Source organism: Branchiostoma lanceolatum, chromosome 11, assembly GCF_035083965.1.
Source record: "Branchiostoma lanceolatum isolate klBraLanc5 chromosome 11, klBraLanc5.hap2, whole genome shotgun sequence".
Lineage (NCBI taxonomy): Eukaryota > Metazoa > Chordata > Leptocardii > Amphioxiformes > Branchiostomatidae > Branchiostoma > Branchiostoma lanceolatum.
The window spans coordinates 13,463,450-13,480,215 of NC_089732.1; the positions used below are offsets into that span (position 1 = coordinate 13,463,450).

At 41.6% G+C, this 16,766-nt stretch overlaps 1 protein-coding gene across 1 annotated transcript; it reads right to left on the reverse strand.

Moving 5' to 3' along the window:
• Nucleotides 1-4,114: 4,114 nt before the first annotated feature.
• Nucleotides 4,115-13,090, reverse strand: LOC136444274 (collagen alpha-1(I) chain-like). The gene is made up of 8 exons (XM_066441789.1): nucleotides 11,891-13,090; nucleotides 11,191-11,598; nucleotides 8,346-8,438; nucleotides 7,556-7,675; nucleotides 7,012-7,095; nucleotides 5,476-5,559; nucleotides 4,847-5,308; nucleotides 4,115-4,527 (listed from the first exon to the last, which is right to left on the reverse strand). Exons 1-8 carry the CDS (start codon nucleotides 12,759-12,761, stop codon nucleotides 4,115-4,117), a joined length of 2,535 nt encoding a protein of 844 aa, XP_066297886.1. The 5' UTR covers nucleotides 12,762-13,090.
• Nucleotides 13,091-16,766: the final 3,676 nt, after the last annotated feature.

A 16,766-nucleotide genomic window follows, 5' to 3' on the forward strand; every position in this document is an offset into this window, starting at 1 on the left:
AGTTTGGTGGTGATTTGATACCCCTTTTTCACAGGGCCAATTGGAATAAGCACCTAGATAGGCCCCTGTTTTAAACTGTGTCCATTTCCAAGGAAAGTACATGTATTGCACTTTTATGCTGCGTTATAAAAACAGGATAAGCACTCAGCCACTAGATCACAGATTATGCCTTTAGAAACTACTTTCATTTTTATCCTCGTTTGCTTGTTGAACAAACTACATGTACAAAATAAAGCTTAGAACAGCAACATTGAAGTACGTCCTCACCATAATGCACGTGATAACTCGATGGTTAACTATAACGATCTCTGGCTGTAATTCAGCCAGAACTACCCATGTGTGCCTGTTGTCTCTGTATTAACTATAACAGCAAACTGTATCAACATAGTGGTGCTAAATTAGGAGCTGTTTTTGTAATGTTGAGCTGTGTGAATTATTTCAAAGCTTATTATGTTGCTCTTGGATAGTGTCTAGTTAAAACTAAGTGAGCTAGGTCGGTCTCCAACTTCAAGCTCAGCAACTAGTAGGTGAACATCAACAGGAAATCTAGGATTTCAATATTGTTTGACATTCATTTAGCGAGCTTTTGTAAATGAAAATGCTATGTGAATGGATACAATTAAGGAAAGTTGCAAAATGTTGGGGCAGCCGATAACTTGTTTTAGATAACCCATGCTAGAAACTAGCCTATTGTATCTACTAGTGCTGCGTACCTAAACGTAACATCAGGTACAGGTACCGGTACAGAGGTTTAGGTACAGGTCCGGACCTGTACCTGTACCTGAACAATTTGAAAAAGCAACATGTGTTCTTCTGAACTTCTTCTCGAATGACAGAAACACAAATAAACTGTTGTCAATTTGTCAGTATCTTTATCTAAAGAACATAACTAAGTTTCCTACTGCTAAACTCCATTGGCCTTGCTATCAAAACTCCCGGCCTGCCTGAATGATCTGTTGCATATTAGTTACATTGTACGCTGCTTCAAGGTATCACTTTGGTCACGTTTGGTGTTGCATATGAGATCAGGAGATCAGTCACAAAATGAGCACATACTTTGTGTAAATTTATATCGGTACAGTACCGGTACTTCATGATCCGGTATTTTGGACCTGTACCTAATCAATTTTTACGGTACAGTACCGGTCCACAGTACCGGTCCACAGTACCGGTCCGCAGCACTAGTATCTACCGTGTCAAATAGCAGAGGGAACAGAGTAGTTTCACTAGGGATGGATACCAGGATAGCATAATAAAACCAGAAACCCAGGGTTTAATTGTATATATTTGTGAAGTTAGGTTGACCAGACTCTACAGACAATGGTTGTGAGATTGCTCTTGATGTTGTACTATTTCACATTTTGATATTACTGGTGTATAAAGTTTTCCTACACAGGAGTACATGTACATGACATTACCGAATCGACTTGTTTTGTGCAAAAAAGTTTTGAAAATAAAAGCTACAAAGCTTAACTTGCCTTGTCTCTTACTCAGTTCACGTTCTTCAAGGTGATTGCAGATAGTCAACTTAAAACTCATTTTGTTTATTGTCTATTACAGCCACACTGACTTGAGCTTTTGGGTTTGAACTTTTTAGACTTAGTTTACAATAATGTGACCATTCAAAATCAAGAATCAATATCTTAGATATTTCACCTAATCTCCAAGCAGATCTCCACGGTGCTGAAATCGTACAAGCTAGCCAGAGAAGCTCCAGTCAGCCAGGGAAGTTGTCTGCCAGTTGGATACGGTCTTTGCAGCCGTTGGGTCTGCTTGGAAACCCATGTATTAGGCCCAGAAACCTTGATTAGGCCATAAAATATGATAAATGATGCATTTCCTTATGATTTTCCCATACAAGTTGTCGAGTGCACATCTCCTTTAAACTGCAGACACACAAACACACAGCCCCATGAACATAACGTTCTTGACAAAGGCAATTACCATGGACATTGATGCGCCTATCGTATACATCCGAATACACTGACGGCTTAAAAACCCCACCTAACGACTAAAAATATCATTGCAGGCAAACCTTCACCCAGTGGCGTCTAAAATAACATGATTCGCTAGGTGTCTTCGCCGACACTTGTGGGTGATCTGAAGAACGGACATACTGCGACGTTATATCATAATCAGGCGTCAATAGGATATAAGGGTCAAAGGTTGCAACCCTTTTGAACCAGTAAACTGCAATGATCATGTATAAGTACTGGCAGTGATGTTTGTCTGCCGTTTACAACGTTAGCCCTTCACTCGTCAATGACTGCATCATTCGGCCTTTTTATCACTGTCTACATCCCCTCCGAATGGGACATCACCCTCCCTCACCATTTGAACCCATAAACGTGAAACACTGAATGGCCCTGAATAATCAGTGCTGTTACATTTGCCTGCACTTTGGATTAGAATCGCTAGAGACCGCTATTGCATAGTGTTCGATAGCGTTCAGGACCAAGGACAGGTATGTTTGCCTATATTTCGTGTTTGCCTATGTTTAGATGGCGTACATGGTCAGAACCAAGGACATATATATTGTCATGTATTTTGATGGTGTAAGGCGCAAAGGACAGGTGTACTTGAATGCATTTGAATGGTGTTCAGCACTAAGGAGAGGTATGTTTATCAATACATATGTAACGTTACTTTGGAGCGGTCTAGCAACGACCTCCAGCGGTTTGGTTACGAAGAACAGAGTCTAATCTGAACATCAAGTACCATTCAGTCAGTCTGTGTGCATATCATCAATGTTATGACAATGTTGAAACTGCTGCTGGAAATAATTCTCGCAGAGGCGTTGGCGGGCGGAAGGGAGGAGCACTTATACCAAGACCTACTGTAGCGTCCCCTGGCGATTTAGATATAAACTGCAGTGCATTAAATTCACGCGTTTGTCTTCCTGGTTATTCATCATAATCACTGCTATAAATAGATGACGACTTCATCAAAATCTCTTCCCACAGACTGTAATGCCTACAGCTAGAGTTTCTCAGCGTAAGTATTGCAGGTTCCTAAAACTGATGCGCCACAGTCAGTAGCCAATAAAGCTCAATCTGAACTCTTTCATCAAAAAGCTATTTATTCATTTTCAAATTCCTGGCACATCATGTTTTCGACGACTTCACATTTCATGTTAAGATCACGATACGATGCGTGACTTTGCCGGAAGGTGTTTGTTTTTGTTTTGTTCATGTAAATACAGATGCAAGCAGGTTCTGATTGCCGTCACTTCACGTAATATCGTCCATTGTCGTCTATCATTAGAAATAATTGTGGATCCTAATAAACTCAACTCAACAACAAAAAAATACAAAGTTGTCTTGATTACGTAAGAGTTCCCATGTGATAATTTTCAACCCATACGTTTCAGCTACATACACTACTAAACACAGAAAGCTCCTTCGGTTTCTAAAATGTCAAGCTTTGTAAAAGTATGTACATGTAACATGTATGCCCCAAAACTGTACAAGCAACAAGCAGCTGATTTCTAATGCGATGATTATATCAATTTTATATACATACAGTATTGAATACCTCTTAATATTAGCATTGTAGACTCTTGAACACTCATTCCATTGATAATTGCACTGCCATCCCCAGAGTGTCCTTTTGAAGTGTTAGTAATGGTGGCAGTGCAAGAATAAATGGAATTCTAAAATGATAATCTTTCCTAGGTGACCCTTACAGAGTGCACACTGATCTCACGTTGTAGATACTGATAGATTCTACTGTCCAGACAGCAGTAATAGACAAGATACCATCATACATCATTATATTATTTTACATGCATATGTTATAGTCTTCGTGTACTTAGAATATTGTTATTGATTGCTATTCTGTCCATATCAAAACCTCAACTCCGTCTGTATAGTCATTGTCAGCAAGGCTAGTCCTTTGTAACAGCCACAGACTAGTTCGGCAGCCCTGACAGTGCATCCTGAACTGCCAAACCCACAAATAAATGAATAAAGAGATAAACATTGTACATACATTTGCGCTAATGGTAATGATTATTCAATATGTGCAGTCAAATGAATTATGAAGGGGTTTCATTCGGTTAGTTAATGAATAGCTTCATGTTTGCCATTTGGAATGATTTCTAGAAACGGCATGATTACGTGAAGTTACCTGGAACGACTTGGCATATGAAGGGCCATCTATTCATATCTATGTCGCACATCGCGTTTACCCAGTTGCCACTACTCACATAAAGAACGCAATCAGCATCTGAACCCATTGGCAACTTGTGTGGTTGTCCCGGAGCCCACGCGTTGTACTCCCCAAGTGGGGAACCATCCACCCACTCAAACTTTCCTTCTTCGCGCTGATCGTGCAGGCCGAACCACACCAAATTATTTACTCCATGTTTCAAGGAGATGAGAAAGGCATTGGTCTGGGCGTCTTTAGGCATGGCGAGGGTACCACCGTATGCACGACAGGTCGCGGCCGCTTCGCTGAAGGTTCGGCGCATTTTAAACAACTTGTAACAGTTCCCACGCCATTCCTCGTAACCTCCTGGACAGGAGACTGTGGAAGATGTAAGAGACATGAGGGTAGTACAGATGTCATTGACCTGATGAAAATTCTAACGTTCACTTCAAATCGATGAAATAGTATAACATGCATTTGAGTTTTCATTTTTTGATACACATTTGTGTATATTATAATAGACTTATTGGATTATAAAGGCAAAAGAATCGTCTTCGGGTAGACCTTTGTTCATGGCATTTGAATGCCTCTCTAAGGAGAGGACAATGAAAGGGGAAAATTACATAATCACCACGCGGGTAAGGTTCTTATTTGATCTTGGAATATTTGAACACAGCCGGTTAAATGGTCGTCTTACCTTTATGCGGCTTGTCCCAAATTGACGGTCGAGAGCGTCCAGGTGGTCCGGCAGGTTTTGGAAAAGTTGACCTTCCTGGTAGCCCAGGCGGCCCAGCGGGGCCCGGCAATCCTGGGGACCCAATAGGCCCTCTTTCCCCCGGGGGTCCCCGAGGCACAGGGACTCCAGCTTTGCCAGCCGGTCCCATGGGTCCCTTTTCTCCCCGGGGTCCAGGAGGCCCAAGAACACCAGCCTTGCCATCCGGTCCTATGGGCCCCTTCTCTCCCGGGGGTCCAGGTGGCCCAGGGACTCCGGCATTGCCATCCTTGCCCATGGGCCCCTTTTCTCCCGAAGGGCCAGGCGGCCCCGGAGGTCCTGGAAGGCCTGGAGGTCCAGGAGGCCCGTTTTCTGGCAAGATGGGTCCAGTCTTCCCCGTAGGCTCGGTGATGTTGGGTGGGTTAAGAACTACAGGGCTTCCCTTACCTGGAGGGACAGTTGACACACACATGTCTGAAATCTCACGAAAGATTAGAAAATTCAACAACTAAAAACATGTGAATTTTCAAAAAATATTTAAAAAATACTGAAATTTTCATAGTCTAAGAAGGGCATAAATCCGGTGCCATGTGATATCAGGACATCGTACTTACGTTCCAGCTCGGCTAGTCGCAGCTTAGTCATTCCGTTTTGTTCTTCCACTTCACTCATCCTCTCAGCAAGAGTAATCACTTTCGCTGTATCAAAAGAATAAACAAGAGTCTTAGGACCCAAAATCTCCATGAAACTTTGTTTTTTTATTAAACCAGTTCCCCCCATTCTATATCACTCAATGGTATGACCCACACTGGCCGGGCAAGGGGAGAAGTGGCTATAAATAGCTACTGACCTAGATAAGAGACCAACAGATGGTGCGACCTCAAAGCCCACAATAGAGTAGATATTCCTCATTGCTTATGCAAATTCAGTTTGAATTTGCATAATTAGTACTTCAATTTGTACATCTCTGTCCAACCTACCTGCATATCAAATAACATGAAAATCTGTTGCTCCTTTCTTCAGTTATTCTCCTTGCAAAATATTTACAAACACGCCATTGCAGTTCCAGTGACACATACCAGGGGGCCCAAAATCGACCATGACCTTTCTCCTCTCAGCACCTACCCATATACCAAATATCATTTCAATCCATCCACACGTTCTTCAGTTATGCTGATTTTAAGCGTCCGGTGACACATACATATACACACACGGTGACACAAACATACACACACGCGCACACACACGCAAACATAATGACTTCGCATGATTTGCACTTCAGTGTGTACATCTCTGTCCAACCTACCTGCGTACCAAATAACATGAAAATCTGTTGTTCCTCTCTTCAGTTATACCCCTTTAGAACATTTTTACAAATAGGCCATTGCAGTTCCAGGGACACAAACCAGGGGGCCCAAAATCGACCTTGACCATTCTCCTCCCAGCGCATACCCACATACCAAATATCATTACAATCCATCTACACGTTCTACAGTTATGCTGACTTTAAGCATCCGACGACACCCATGCAAACGATTTACCTCCTTACTTATGCAAATTCGGTCTCATTTGCATAGTTTGCACTTAAGTGTGTACAACTTGGTCTAACCTACCTGTGTACCAAAGAACATGACGATCTGTCGATCCACTCTTCAGTTCTTCTACATTGAAGATTTTAACAAATACGCCATTGCAGTTCCAGTCACACATGCCAGGGGGCCCAAAATTGACCTCGACCTCCCTCCTCCTAACACCCACCCACATACCAAAAATCATTACAATCCATGTACAGGTTCTACAGTTATGGTGACTTTAAGCGTCCGGCGACACATACATACACACAAACACCAAACGCAAGCAAAACAGTATCTCCATGAAAAAGCCTTTTTTCATGGAGATAAACATTTGACACTTTCTGTAATCATGTTGTGGAATTCTGAAGAACTGGGTTTTGTTTCTGCAGACAACTTGAATACTAGTATAACCTACCTACATATCCGGATATCCAATGCCTTTTATTGCGTCACACTTACAGACATCAATTCTTTGCACCAATCTACCTAATATTAGAAAAGTACTGAAATTTGTATACTCGTAGTCTTAGAAGGGTATAGAGCCGAAGCCATGAGATAGTAGGACATCGTACTTACGTTCCAGCTCGGCTAGTCGCTGCTCAGTCAGTCCGTTTTGTTCTTCCATGTTATTCATCTTCTCAGCAAGAGTGATCACTTTCACTGTGTCAAGACAATAAGACGTTTGACACTTTCTGACTGAAATTCTGTAATCATGCTTTGAAATTGTAAAGAACTGTGTTTTGTTCCTGGAGACAACTTGAATACTCGTATATACCTATATATATCCAATAGGCTTTTCTTACGTCACACTTACATGTACAGACATGAATTCTTTTCATCAATCCACCTTGCCAAAATACGAGTTTTCTAGAATTAAACTGTTTGTCCGGAATGGAACTGTCACATATCAATAGTTTTGTTTCAAATACCAAAATCATCCATCTGCAATACATGATGATAATGATGATACGTTTATTGCAAGTTCTTGCCCGTAGGCTAATTGCAAGCACATGTAACATGAAAGGACGGACAGACAAAATATACCAACACAGCATGTGACTTTTCTAGTCTAGATACTGACACTAAATTCTAACTTAAGACAATAGAAGTAACGTCTAACCTGCGAAGAACGGCAATAGTACGGCCACGCCTACAATAAACAAAGCGACTGTGGCTTGCCAGAACTTCTTGCACAGGCGGAACCATCTGGTCTTCTTGTCCATCTTCGTGCCATAAACATCTGTTTAATCACGTAAAGATACTTATGCATCAACTAGTTCTAGTCATGCGATGTAAGGGACGTAACAGTAAGGCACCGTATAGACAAAACCCAAGATAACCATACAAGACATACAATTGGCCGGAAAAGTACAAAGCCTTCAGTTAAAATTATTGACTATTCATTTGAAACACCATCTCATGCTCTTATCTCCCCTGGGAAAGCGCAAGACACGTAAATAAAGCTTCATTCATTCATTCATTTATTATCTTCGCCGAGGAACTCGGAGTAGATTATATTTTCGGTTGAGCCGGATGTTGTGTGGGTCTGTATGTATGTCAAGAGCATAACTCGGGAAACTTTTAATGAATCTTCATGATATTTGGTAGGTGTGCAGTGGTTGTGCAAGGGAAGGTCAAGTTCAAAAATCGTTCAGCTGGCGTTTTCCAACAGTACTGCAGCGGACTTTTGATTTTTCTGTGTTTGTATGTAGGCAAAAAAAGTGACGGAAACGTTGATGGATCTCAATGATTTTTGGTAGGTAGAAAGAGATTGTGGAAACGGAGGTCAAGTTTAAACATGATTTATCTGGTTTATTTATTTATTCATTCATTCATTCGTTTGTTCGTTCATTCTTTCATTCATTTATACATTAACAGAACTTTGTAACCTGGGATATAGCACTGTTTACCTGCTCTGGAGACGTACATGGTGTTGGGTATGTTCGCAGCGGCGTGCGCGACTGATCTCCAATCCGTCTGAGCCTGCTGTGTGGGTGTGGTGCCTGGCGGAAAATTACGATATGATGATTACCCCAAGAATATAATGTGCAGTAGCAAGAAGCTTAAAATCTTATCAACTATCAACAATATGAACTAAAGGTATAAGTATGAAAACAAATCTAACGGATCTATAGCATGATACCAGTGCTTTGGTGGGAGCCAGGGAGCAAAAAGTGTATCATAAGCAAAAGCTATGGAGGCTAAAACACTACACTGACATTATACCCTCAGTATTAGTCTTTAACTTTCGACGTTAGTTTTTGGAACATCAAACTGTCATGAAACATTTTTGATAGATTCTTTCTTTCCCAAGCCTTTTGTTTCACGTTGCTTTTCGCGTATTTTCTTGTCCACGTACATTCTTGAGAGGGGAAGCTTTACTGTACGGCTGAATCACTTAACCATCTTTGTTTTTTCAAAGTTATCTTCTTGGGAAAAGAAGCAGTTTTTTTTCATAAATCATGCGAAATCATGTTACCTCCTGTGTCACCAGTCTGGGACTGCTGCTGTCCTCTCCGCATGATGCCTCTAGTCAGGTCTCCGGACAGAAAAATAACACGTCCTACACCTGGCGAGGACTGGCTGGTCTTAACACAGCCTCTCACTCGATACAACCTTTCACCTTTACTTTAAAGAGACTACACCAAGAGAGTTTTAAAGTCGAGACAAATTACATCAGTTGATAAAAAACAAACTACAATGTATAGATAAGTGTTTTAGCTGTTTCTTTCGGTGAAAATTAAATGTTTCGATTGTATTTACATCTATGCATGGGCACGTTTGAGATAAAAACGACCTTTTACCTTTACTTAAAGAGACTACATCAAGAGAGTTTTAGAGTCGAGACAAATTACATCAGTTGATGCAAAACAAACTACAATGCATAGATAAGTGTTTTAGCTGATTCTTTCGGTGAAAATTAAATGTTTTGATTTTATTTACATCTATGCATGGGCACGTTTGAGATAAAAACGACCTTTTACCTTTACTTAAAGAGACTACATCAAGAGAGTTTTAGAGTCGAGACAAATTACATCAGTTGATACAAAACAAGGTAAAATGCATAGATAAGTGTTTACGCTGTTTCGGTGAAAATTGAATGTTTTGATTTTATTTACATCTATGCATGGGCACGTTTGAGAATAAAACAACCTTTTACCTTTACTTAAAGAGACTACATCAAGAGAGTTTTAGAGTCGAGACAAATTACATCAGTTGATGCAAAACAAACTACAATGCATAGATAAGTGTTTTAGCTGATTCTTTCGGTGAAAATTAAATGTTTTGTTATCATTTACATCTATGCATATGTGTGTTTGAGAAAAACAATTCTTAGAAAGAATATGCATCTTAGTAGCTATGGGTAATAGTCTAGTGTCTAGAGAACTTTCTTTCATAAGAGAAGTTTCCATGCATGTTAGTGATATATATCTCAAATGTAACCTGCACCAAGTCCTCACGTGGATAGTTAACCTTGGTTCAACTCAAAACTAGAAAGATATGGCCACATACGTCTACATATGGTACACCCACTAAATCACAATCTGCACCTAGTACAGTAGGTAATTCGAATTCATGCCGCTAAGTTAGAAATGATTCAGCCTGATCCTCTCGACGACAAAAGCGAAACTACAGGAGTTGAACGCTGAAAGTTTGTTGTATTAATTGGTTTCTTCCTGTTCTTTTTTTTTTACTTGAAGAATGTGCCAGTTCTGATCCACCATTTACACGGCATCAAATGTAGGAAAGCTTTGTTAAAGCCTGATCTGCTACATATGAATTACGTTTCTCGACTACGGTCTAAGAGCGAACGTCGAGTCAAGGTAGATATTTTGTTAAAGAAGCACTAAACTCGGGAAATGGTTGTTATATTCCAATACGCACTATGAGTCAATGAATACATAATCAAAGTCAGTCCCCAATAAAGCTCAATATGAACTATTTCATCAAAACACTATTTATTCATTTTCAAATTCCTAGCTGGCACATCATGTTTCCGGCGACTTCACATTGTATATTTAGATCATGACATGATGATAAATTAGCCACTCGGTGTTTGTTTAAGTTATCTTAAATACATATGTTTACAGATTCTGATTATTACATACATAAAATTGCCGACATTCCAGGTTCTGATTATTACACACAATTCCTGACATTCCAGGTTTTGATTATTACATACAATTGCCAACACTTTACGTAACAGCTATATCGTCCATTGTCGACTATCACTAAAAATGACCAATAATTTAAGGTGTCTGAATTACGTAACTGCTCTAGAATTTCTTTTGTACTAGTTTTCATGCTCCACCTAAACACTACCAGACAGGAAAGGCTCTTTTGTTTTCCGATACCAATTGTCAAATTAACCTATGAACTAATCTTGGACATCGGATATTGCTCAACTTTGTCTCTTGAAAACCCTACAAGTCTTGTTTTCTAATGTAATATGTTGATTTCTCATACACATTGCATATCTTTGATTAACATTGTACATTTACAGTACCCTCACTAAATAGCTTTAAACGACGCTTACAGGTAGATGTGCAAAGATTAGGTGTGACAGGTCGTTCAAATGTAATATAACCAGCTGGTACCGCGCCGCGTGCCTGCGGAGCTGGTTATACAGTCTTATATAGATACAGATACCGTCGAGCTGATGACAATTATCATTCAATGTGTGCAGTCAGATGAATAATCAAGGACTTTCATTCAGTGAAGAGTTTAACAGTTGCCATTTGGAAAGGTTTCAATAAGCAGTATGATGACCTGAAACGACTTGGCATATGAAGGGGTGTAGTTTGTTGCACTCGTTGTCTATCCACTTGTCACTAAACAAAAGAACGCAGTCAGCACGATCAGCATGCTGGGCATTGTTTACTAGTCCCATAAACCACGGGTTGTACTTCCCAAGTGGAGAACCATCCACCCACTCAAACTTTCCTTCTTCGCGGTGATCGTGCAGGCCAATCCACGCGTAATGATATACTCCGGATCCCTTAATCAAGGAGATGAGAAAGGCGTTGGTCTGGGCGTCTTTAGGCATGGCGAGGGAACCACCGTCTTCACGACAGATCGCGGCCGCTTGGCTGAAGGCTCGGTGAGTTTTAAACATCTTGTAGCAGGTCCCACACCATTCCTTATAACCTCCTGGACAGGAGACTGTTGAATATTTAAGAGACATGAGGGTAGTACAGATGTCATTGACCTGATGAAAATTCTAACAATAACTTCAAATCGATAAAATAGTATATGGTGTATTTGACTTTTTATCTCTTGATACACATTTTTTTGCATTAGAGTAGACTTATCGGTCACAAAGGCAACAATAGTCTAAGGGTGAACCTTTGTTTATAGCACATGAATGCCAGTCTGAGAAGAGGAAAATGAAAGGGGAAATTACAATATAATCGCATCTTGTAATATTTGAACACAGATTAAATGCTAGCCTTACCTTTATCCGGCTCGCCCCGAGTTGGTGTTCGAGGGCGTGCAGGTGGTCCGGCAGGTTTTGGATAGGTTGACCCTCCTGGTATACGTTGTCCAGGCGGCCCGACGGGTCCCAGCAATCCTGGGGACCCAAAGGGCCCCCTTTCTCCCGGGGGTCCCCGAGGCCCAGGGATTCCAGCCTTGCCAGCCGGTCCCATGGGTCCCTTTTCTCCCGGGGGTCCAGGAGGCCCAGGGACTCCGGCCTTGCCAGCCGGTCCTATGGGTCCCTTTTCTCCCGGGGGTCCAGGAGGCCCAAGAACACCAGCCTCGCCAGCCGGTCCGATGGGCCCCTTTTCTCCCGGGGGTCCAGGAGGACCAAGAACACCAGCCTTGCCAGCCGGTCCGATGGGCCCCTTTTCTCCCGGGGGTCCAGGAGGACCAAGAACACCAGCCTTGCCAACCGGTCCTATGGGCCCCTTTTCTCCCGGGGGTCCAGGAGGCCCAAGAACACCAGCCTTACCAGCCGGTCCGATGGGCCCCTTTTCTCCCGGGGGTCCAGGAGGCCCAAGAACACCAGCCTTGCCAACCAGTCCGATGGGCCCCTTTTCTCCCGGGGGTCCAGGAGGACCAAGAACACCAGCCTTGCCTGCCGGTCCTATGGTTCCCTTCTCTCCCGGGGGTCCAGGCGGCCCAGGGACTCCTGGCTTGCCATCCGTGCCCATGGGCCCCTTCTCTCCCGAAGGGCCAGGCGGCCACGGAGATCCAGGAAGGCTTGGAGGTCCAGGAAGCCCGTTTTCTGGCAAGATGGGCCCAGTCGTCCCCGTAAGCTCAGTCATGTTGGGAGGGTTAAGTACTACAGGGCTTCCTTTACCTGGAGAGACATGTGACATACACATGTCTGAAACCTCATTTGGAAATTCAACAACTAAGAACTTGTCAAATTTCAACAAATATCTGAGAAAAGTACCAAAATTTGTTGATGCATCAGTTTGAGAATGGTATAAATCTGGTACGCAACGCAATAATGATAATAATGGTTTATTGCTACGAAATTACCCGTGCAATGGCAGCCAGTGCTGAATTGCTGCAGTGTTTACAATCACATACAATAATACACAAGATACACATTTGTTCCACACTAGCACTTTGTGGAACTGTCGCAAGGGTCTGGGCGGCTGCCATTCGGCGCCAGCAGTTGACCTCAATACGACCTTCCCCAACCGAACTCAGGTACACATCCACACCTGGGTGGAGTGAGGAAATTCTTGTTAAGTGCCTCTCCCAAGGGCACAACATCGGGACATATCGGTGTTTTCGAACCCGGGACCTCTCGGTTCTGGGCGAAACACCCTACCATGCCATGTGATATCAGGACATCTGACTTACGCTCCAGCTCGGTTGCTCGAAGACGAAGCTCAGTCATCCCGTACAAATGTTCTTCCACCTTACTCATCCTCTCGGCAAGAGTGATCATATTCACTGTGTCAAGAGAATAAATTGTCAAATCAAGCTGCGGAATTATGAAGAAGTGGGTATGTTCCTAGATACTATTTAGATATAACCTGTATACCCATTACATTTTCTAACATATAATTCAATCTATATACCAATTACATGTAACTTTTCTTACATTGCAATAAAATACATAAATTCATCGCATTTAATCAATTCACCTCGCAAAAGTTACAGCTTTCCAGAATTAAACTGTTCGTCCGGAATCGAACTGCCAGATGTTGATAGTTTTGTTTCAAATATCAAAATCATATCTCTGTAAAATGATAGAAGAAACGTCTAACCTGCGAAGAACGGCAGTAGTACGGCCATGCCCACGATGAGCACAGCGGCTGTGGCTTGCCAGAACTTCTTGCACAGGCGGAACAATCTAGTCTTCCTGTCAATCTCCGTGCCATACGTATCTGTTTAACCACGTAAAGATACTTATATATGGATAAGTTCTATTCATACGATGTAAGTACACACACACACACACACACACACACACACACACACACACGCAGGAACGCGCGCACACACACACACATACTTACACACACACACACACACGCGCGCGCGCACACGTATGCACCCACACCCACACACTTTGCACGTACGCGGGCACACACACACTCATACACACACACACGCGCTCGCGCGCACGCATGCACGCATGCACGCATACACACACACACACACACACACACACACACACACACACACACACACACACACACACACACACACACAATTTGGACTGTACACACAACGATCAGGTTTGGCCTGTGATGCCGCAGTAGTAATTCATTCATTTATCCATCTAATATACAGCAACAGTACTTTATAACCAGAGATGAAACAATGTTTACCTGCTCTGGAGACGTACATGGCGTTTGGTATGTTCGCAGCGGCGTCCGCGATTGATCTCCAATCAGTCTGAGCCTGCTGTGTGGGCGTGGTGCCTGGAACAACGAGATGAGAATTAACCCAAGAAATATGTATGATATGCCGCAGTAACTTAAACGTTTATCAACAACTGAACTAAAGTTATGGGTATGAAAACAAATCTAACGGATCTATAGCATGACCACATTCAGCAGACGCTACACTGACGTGATACCCTAAGCATTAGTCTTTAACATTCGTCAGTTTTTGGATAATTTCAAGTGAAAATCAAATTGGCATGAAACATGCTTGACTAATAAAACCTAACAGGTTCTTTCTTTCCTGGGCCTTTTGTTTTACGTTGCGTTCTCTTGTTCACGTACATTCCAGAAATGGGAACATTTTACTATACGGCGAAATCACTGAACTATCTTTGTTTTAGAAAATCTATCTCGGGCGATTTTCTTGGAAAAAAAGAGATCTTTCCATACATCATGCGAAATCATTTTACCTCCCGTGTCACCAGTTTGGGACTGCTGCTGCCCTCTCCGCATAATGCCTCTGGTCAGGTTTCCGGACAGAAAAATTACACGTCCTACACCTGGCGAGGACTGGCTGGTCTGACCATAGGCCCACACTCAATAAAAATTTCACATTTACTTAAAAGAGACTACATCAAATGAGTTTTAGAGTCGAGACAAATTACATCACTTGATACAAAACAAACTACAATGCATAGATACGTGTTTAGCTGTTTCTTTAGGTGAAAATTAAATGTTTTGATTTTATTTACATCTATGCATGGGTACGTTTGAGAAAAACAACCTTTTACCTTTACTTAAAGAGACTACATCAAATGAGTTTTAGAGTCGAGACAAATTACATCAGTTGATACAAAACAAGGTACAAAACATAGATACGTGTTTTAGCTGTTTCTTTCGGTGGAAATTAAATGTTTTATTACTACTTATATCTATGCATGGGTACGTTTGAGAAAAACAATTCTTAAAAAGATTTTGCATATATCATAAACAGTAGCTACGGGTTATAGTCTATCATCCGAATAATTCAACGTTCTTTCATAAGAGGAGTTTCAATACATTATGTGTCAAAGAATAAATAATCCGTCGACTTTTTGCAGGATTCCACATATAAAGTGTTTTTCAGGTAGATGAGATCATTTCGACAACTACGTCATGGCAGATAAAAAAAAAAAAACTTGGAACAATATCAGTAACTTTAGTTCCTGCTGTAGTTGTTTCAACAGCAATTATCCAGAGTTATCCTCTATTTAGCCTGGTCCCAGTCTCTAGGGGTCGGCTTATGCAAGGGTCACATTTCCCAACCGGGGCCCGGACGGGCTGTTTGCGGAAACGAAAAATTCAAGTGTTTATCATTGAATATGTACAAGCTTTGCTCTTGAATAATTTTTGGAACGTTTTGTGTTTTTGTCGTCTTTTATATCGTACTTTTCGTTCCCAACGTCTGCCCGACCGGGCCCCGAATTTAAAATGTGACCCTAGCATTAGGGGTGTTTTACTGGTCCCAGTCTTCTTTATTGAATCGTTTCTGATAGCATATCTACTTAGCTTCCATATAGAATTTCGTTGCCACTCTACTTCCGAGGCCGTAAACACACCCCGAGCAGACTAAGCTGTCTGGGCGGGCGGGGTCACTTCCAGTGCCGTAGAGATACCGAGGAGCCCCCGATGGTGTGGTTTCCAGGCTATCCTCTATCATGTATCCTCCAGCAGTCTCGAAAGTCTTCGGCATCAACGATTAACGTGTGAAGTACCGAAACAGCGGGGTCAGCCATCGGTATGACGGACAGTGCCAGTCTTTGAATTACATTTTTTTCTAGTTCATAGAATAGCCATCCCTGTCCTTAGTGCTCACATGCCATAAAAATATAAGAAAAAAAAGAAAGAAATATAAACAAAAGTGCACTTGATTACATTGGATATATTTTCAAAACTTTTTAATAACGAATTTACATCATGAATTTGTTTTTTTACAAAGAAAGTTTGAAGACTTTACAGATAAAGACTTGAGGCTTTTCATAATATTTTTCATCAATAAAAAGCCCCAAAAATGTTAAACCTTTTTTATGTTACATGATTTTGCTTCTGTCAGTACAATTCCTTTGACAAATGAAACTCATTTATTTGTAAGAAAATTACAGTATTATTTGCACTATAATCTTTCAACTATAGATAAAATAAAACTGACCCGACAACAGACTCCTCAAATGGGCCTAGCCTCTACCAGGCTCCGTGCGATCGCTGGGAAAATAGTAGAAATAGGCCAAATAGAGTGAATACTAGTAGTATGCCAGGGGTGGTCCGCTACACAGTGAAGCTCAATAGATTTCTACTATTTTCCCAGCGATCGCGCAGAGCCTGGTAGAGGCTAAAAGGCCGTATATTTAGAGAAACAGGCATAAGAACAAAGTTGCTACAACTTAAGCAAAAGGACAAGAAATCGTGATTTGTGAATTAATGTGTATTCAAAATAGAAATTCC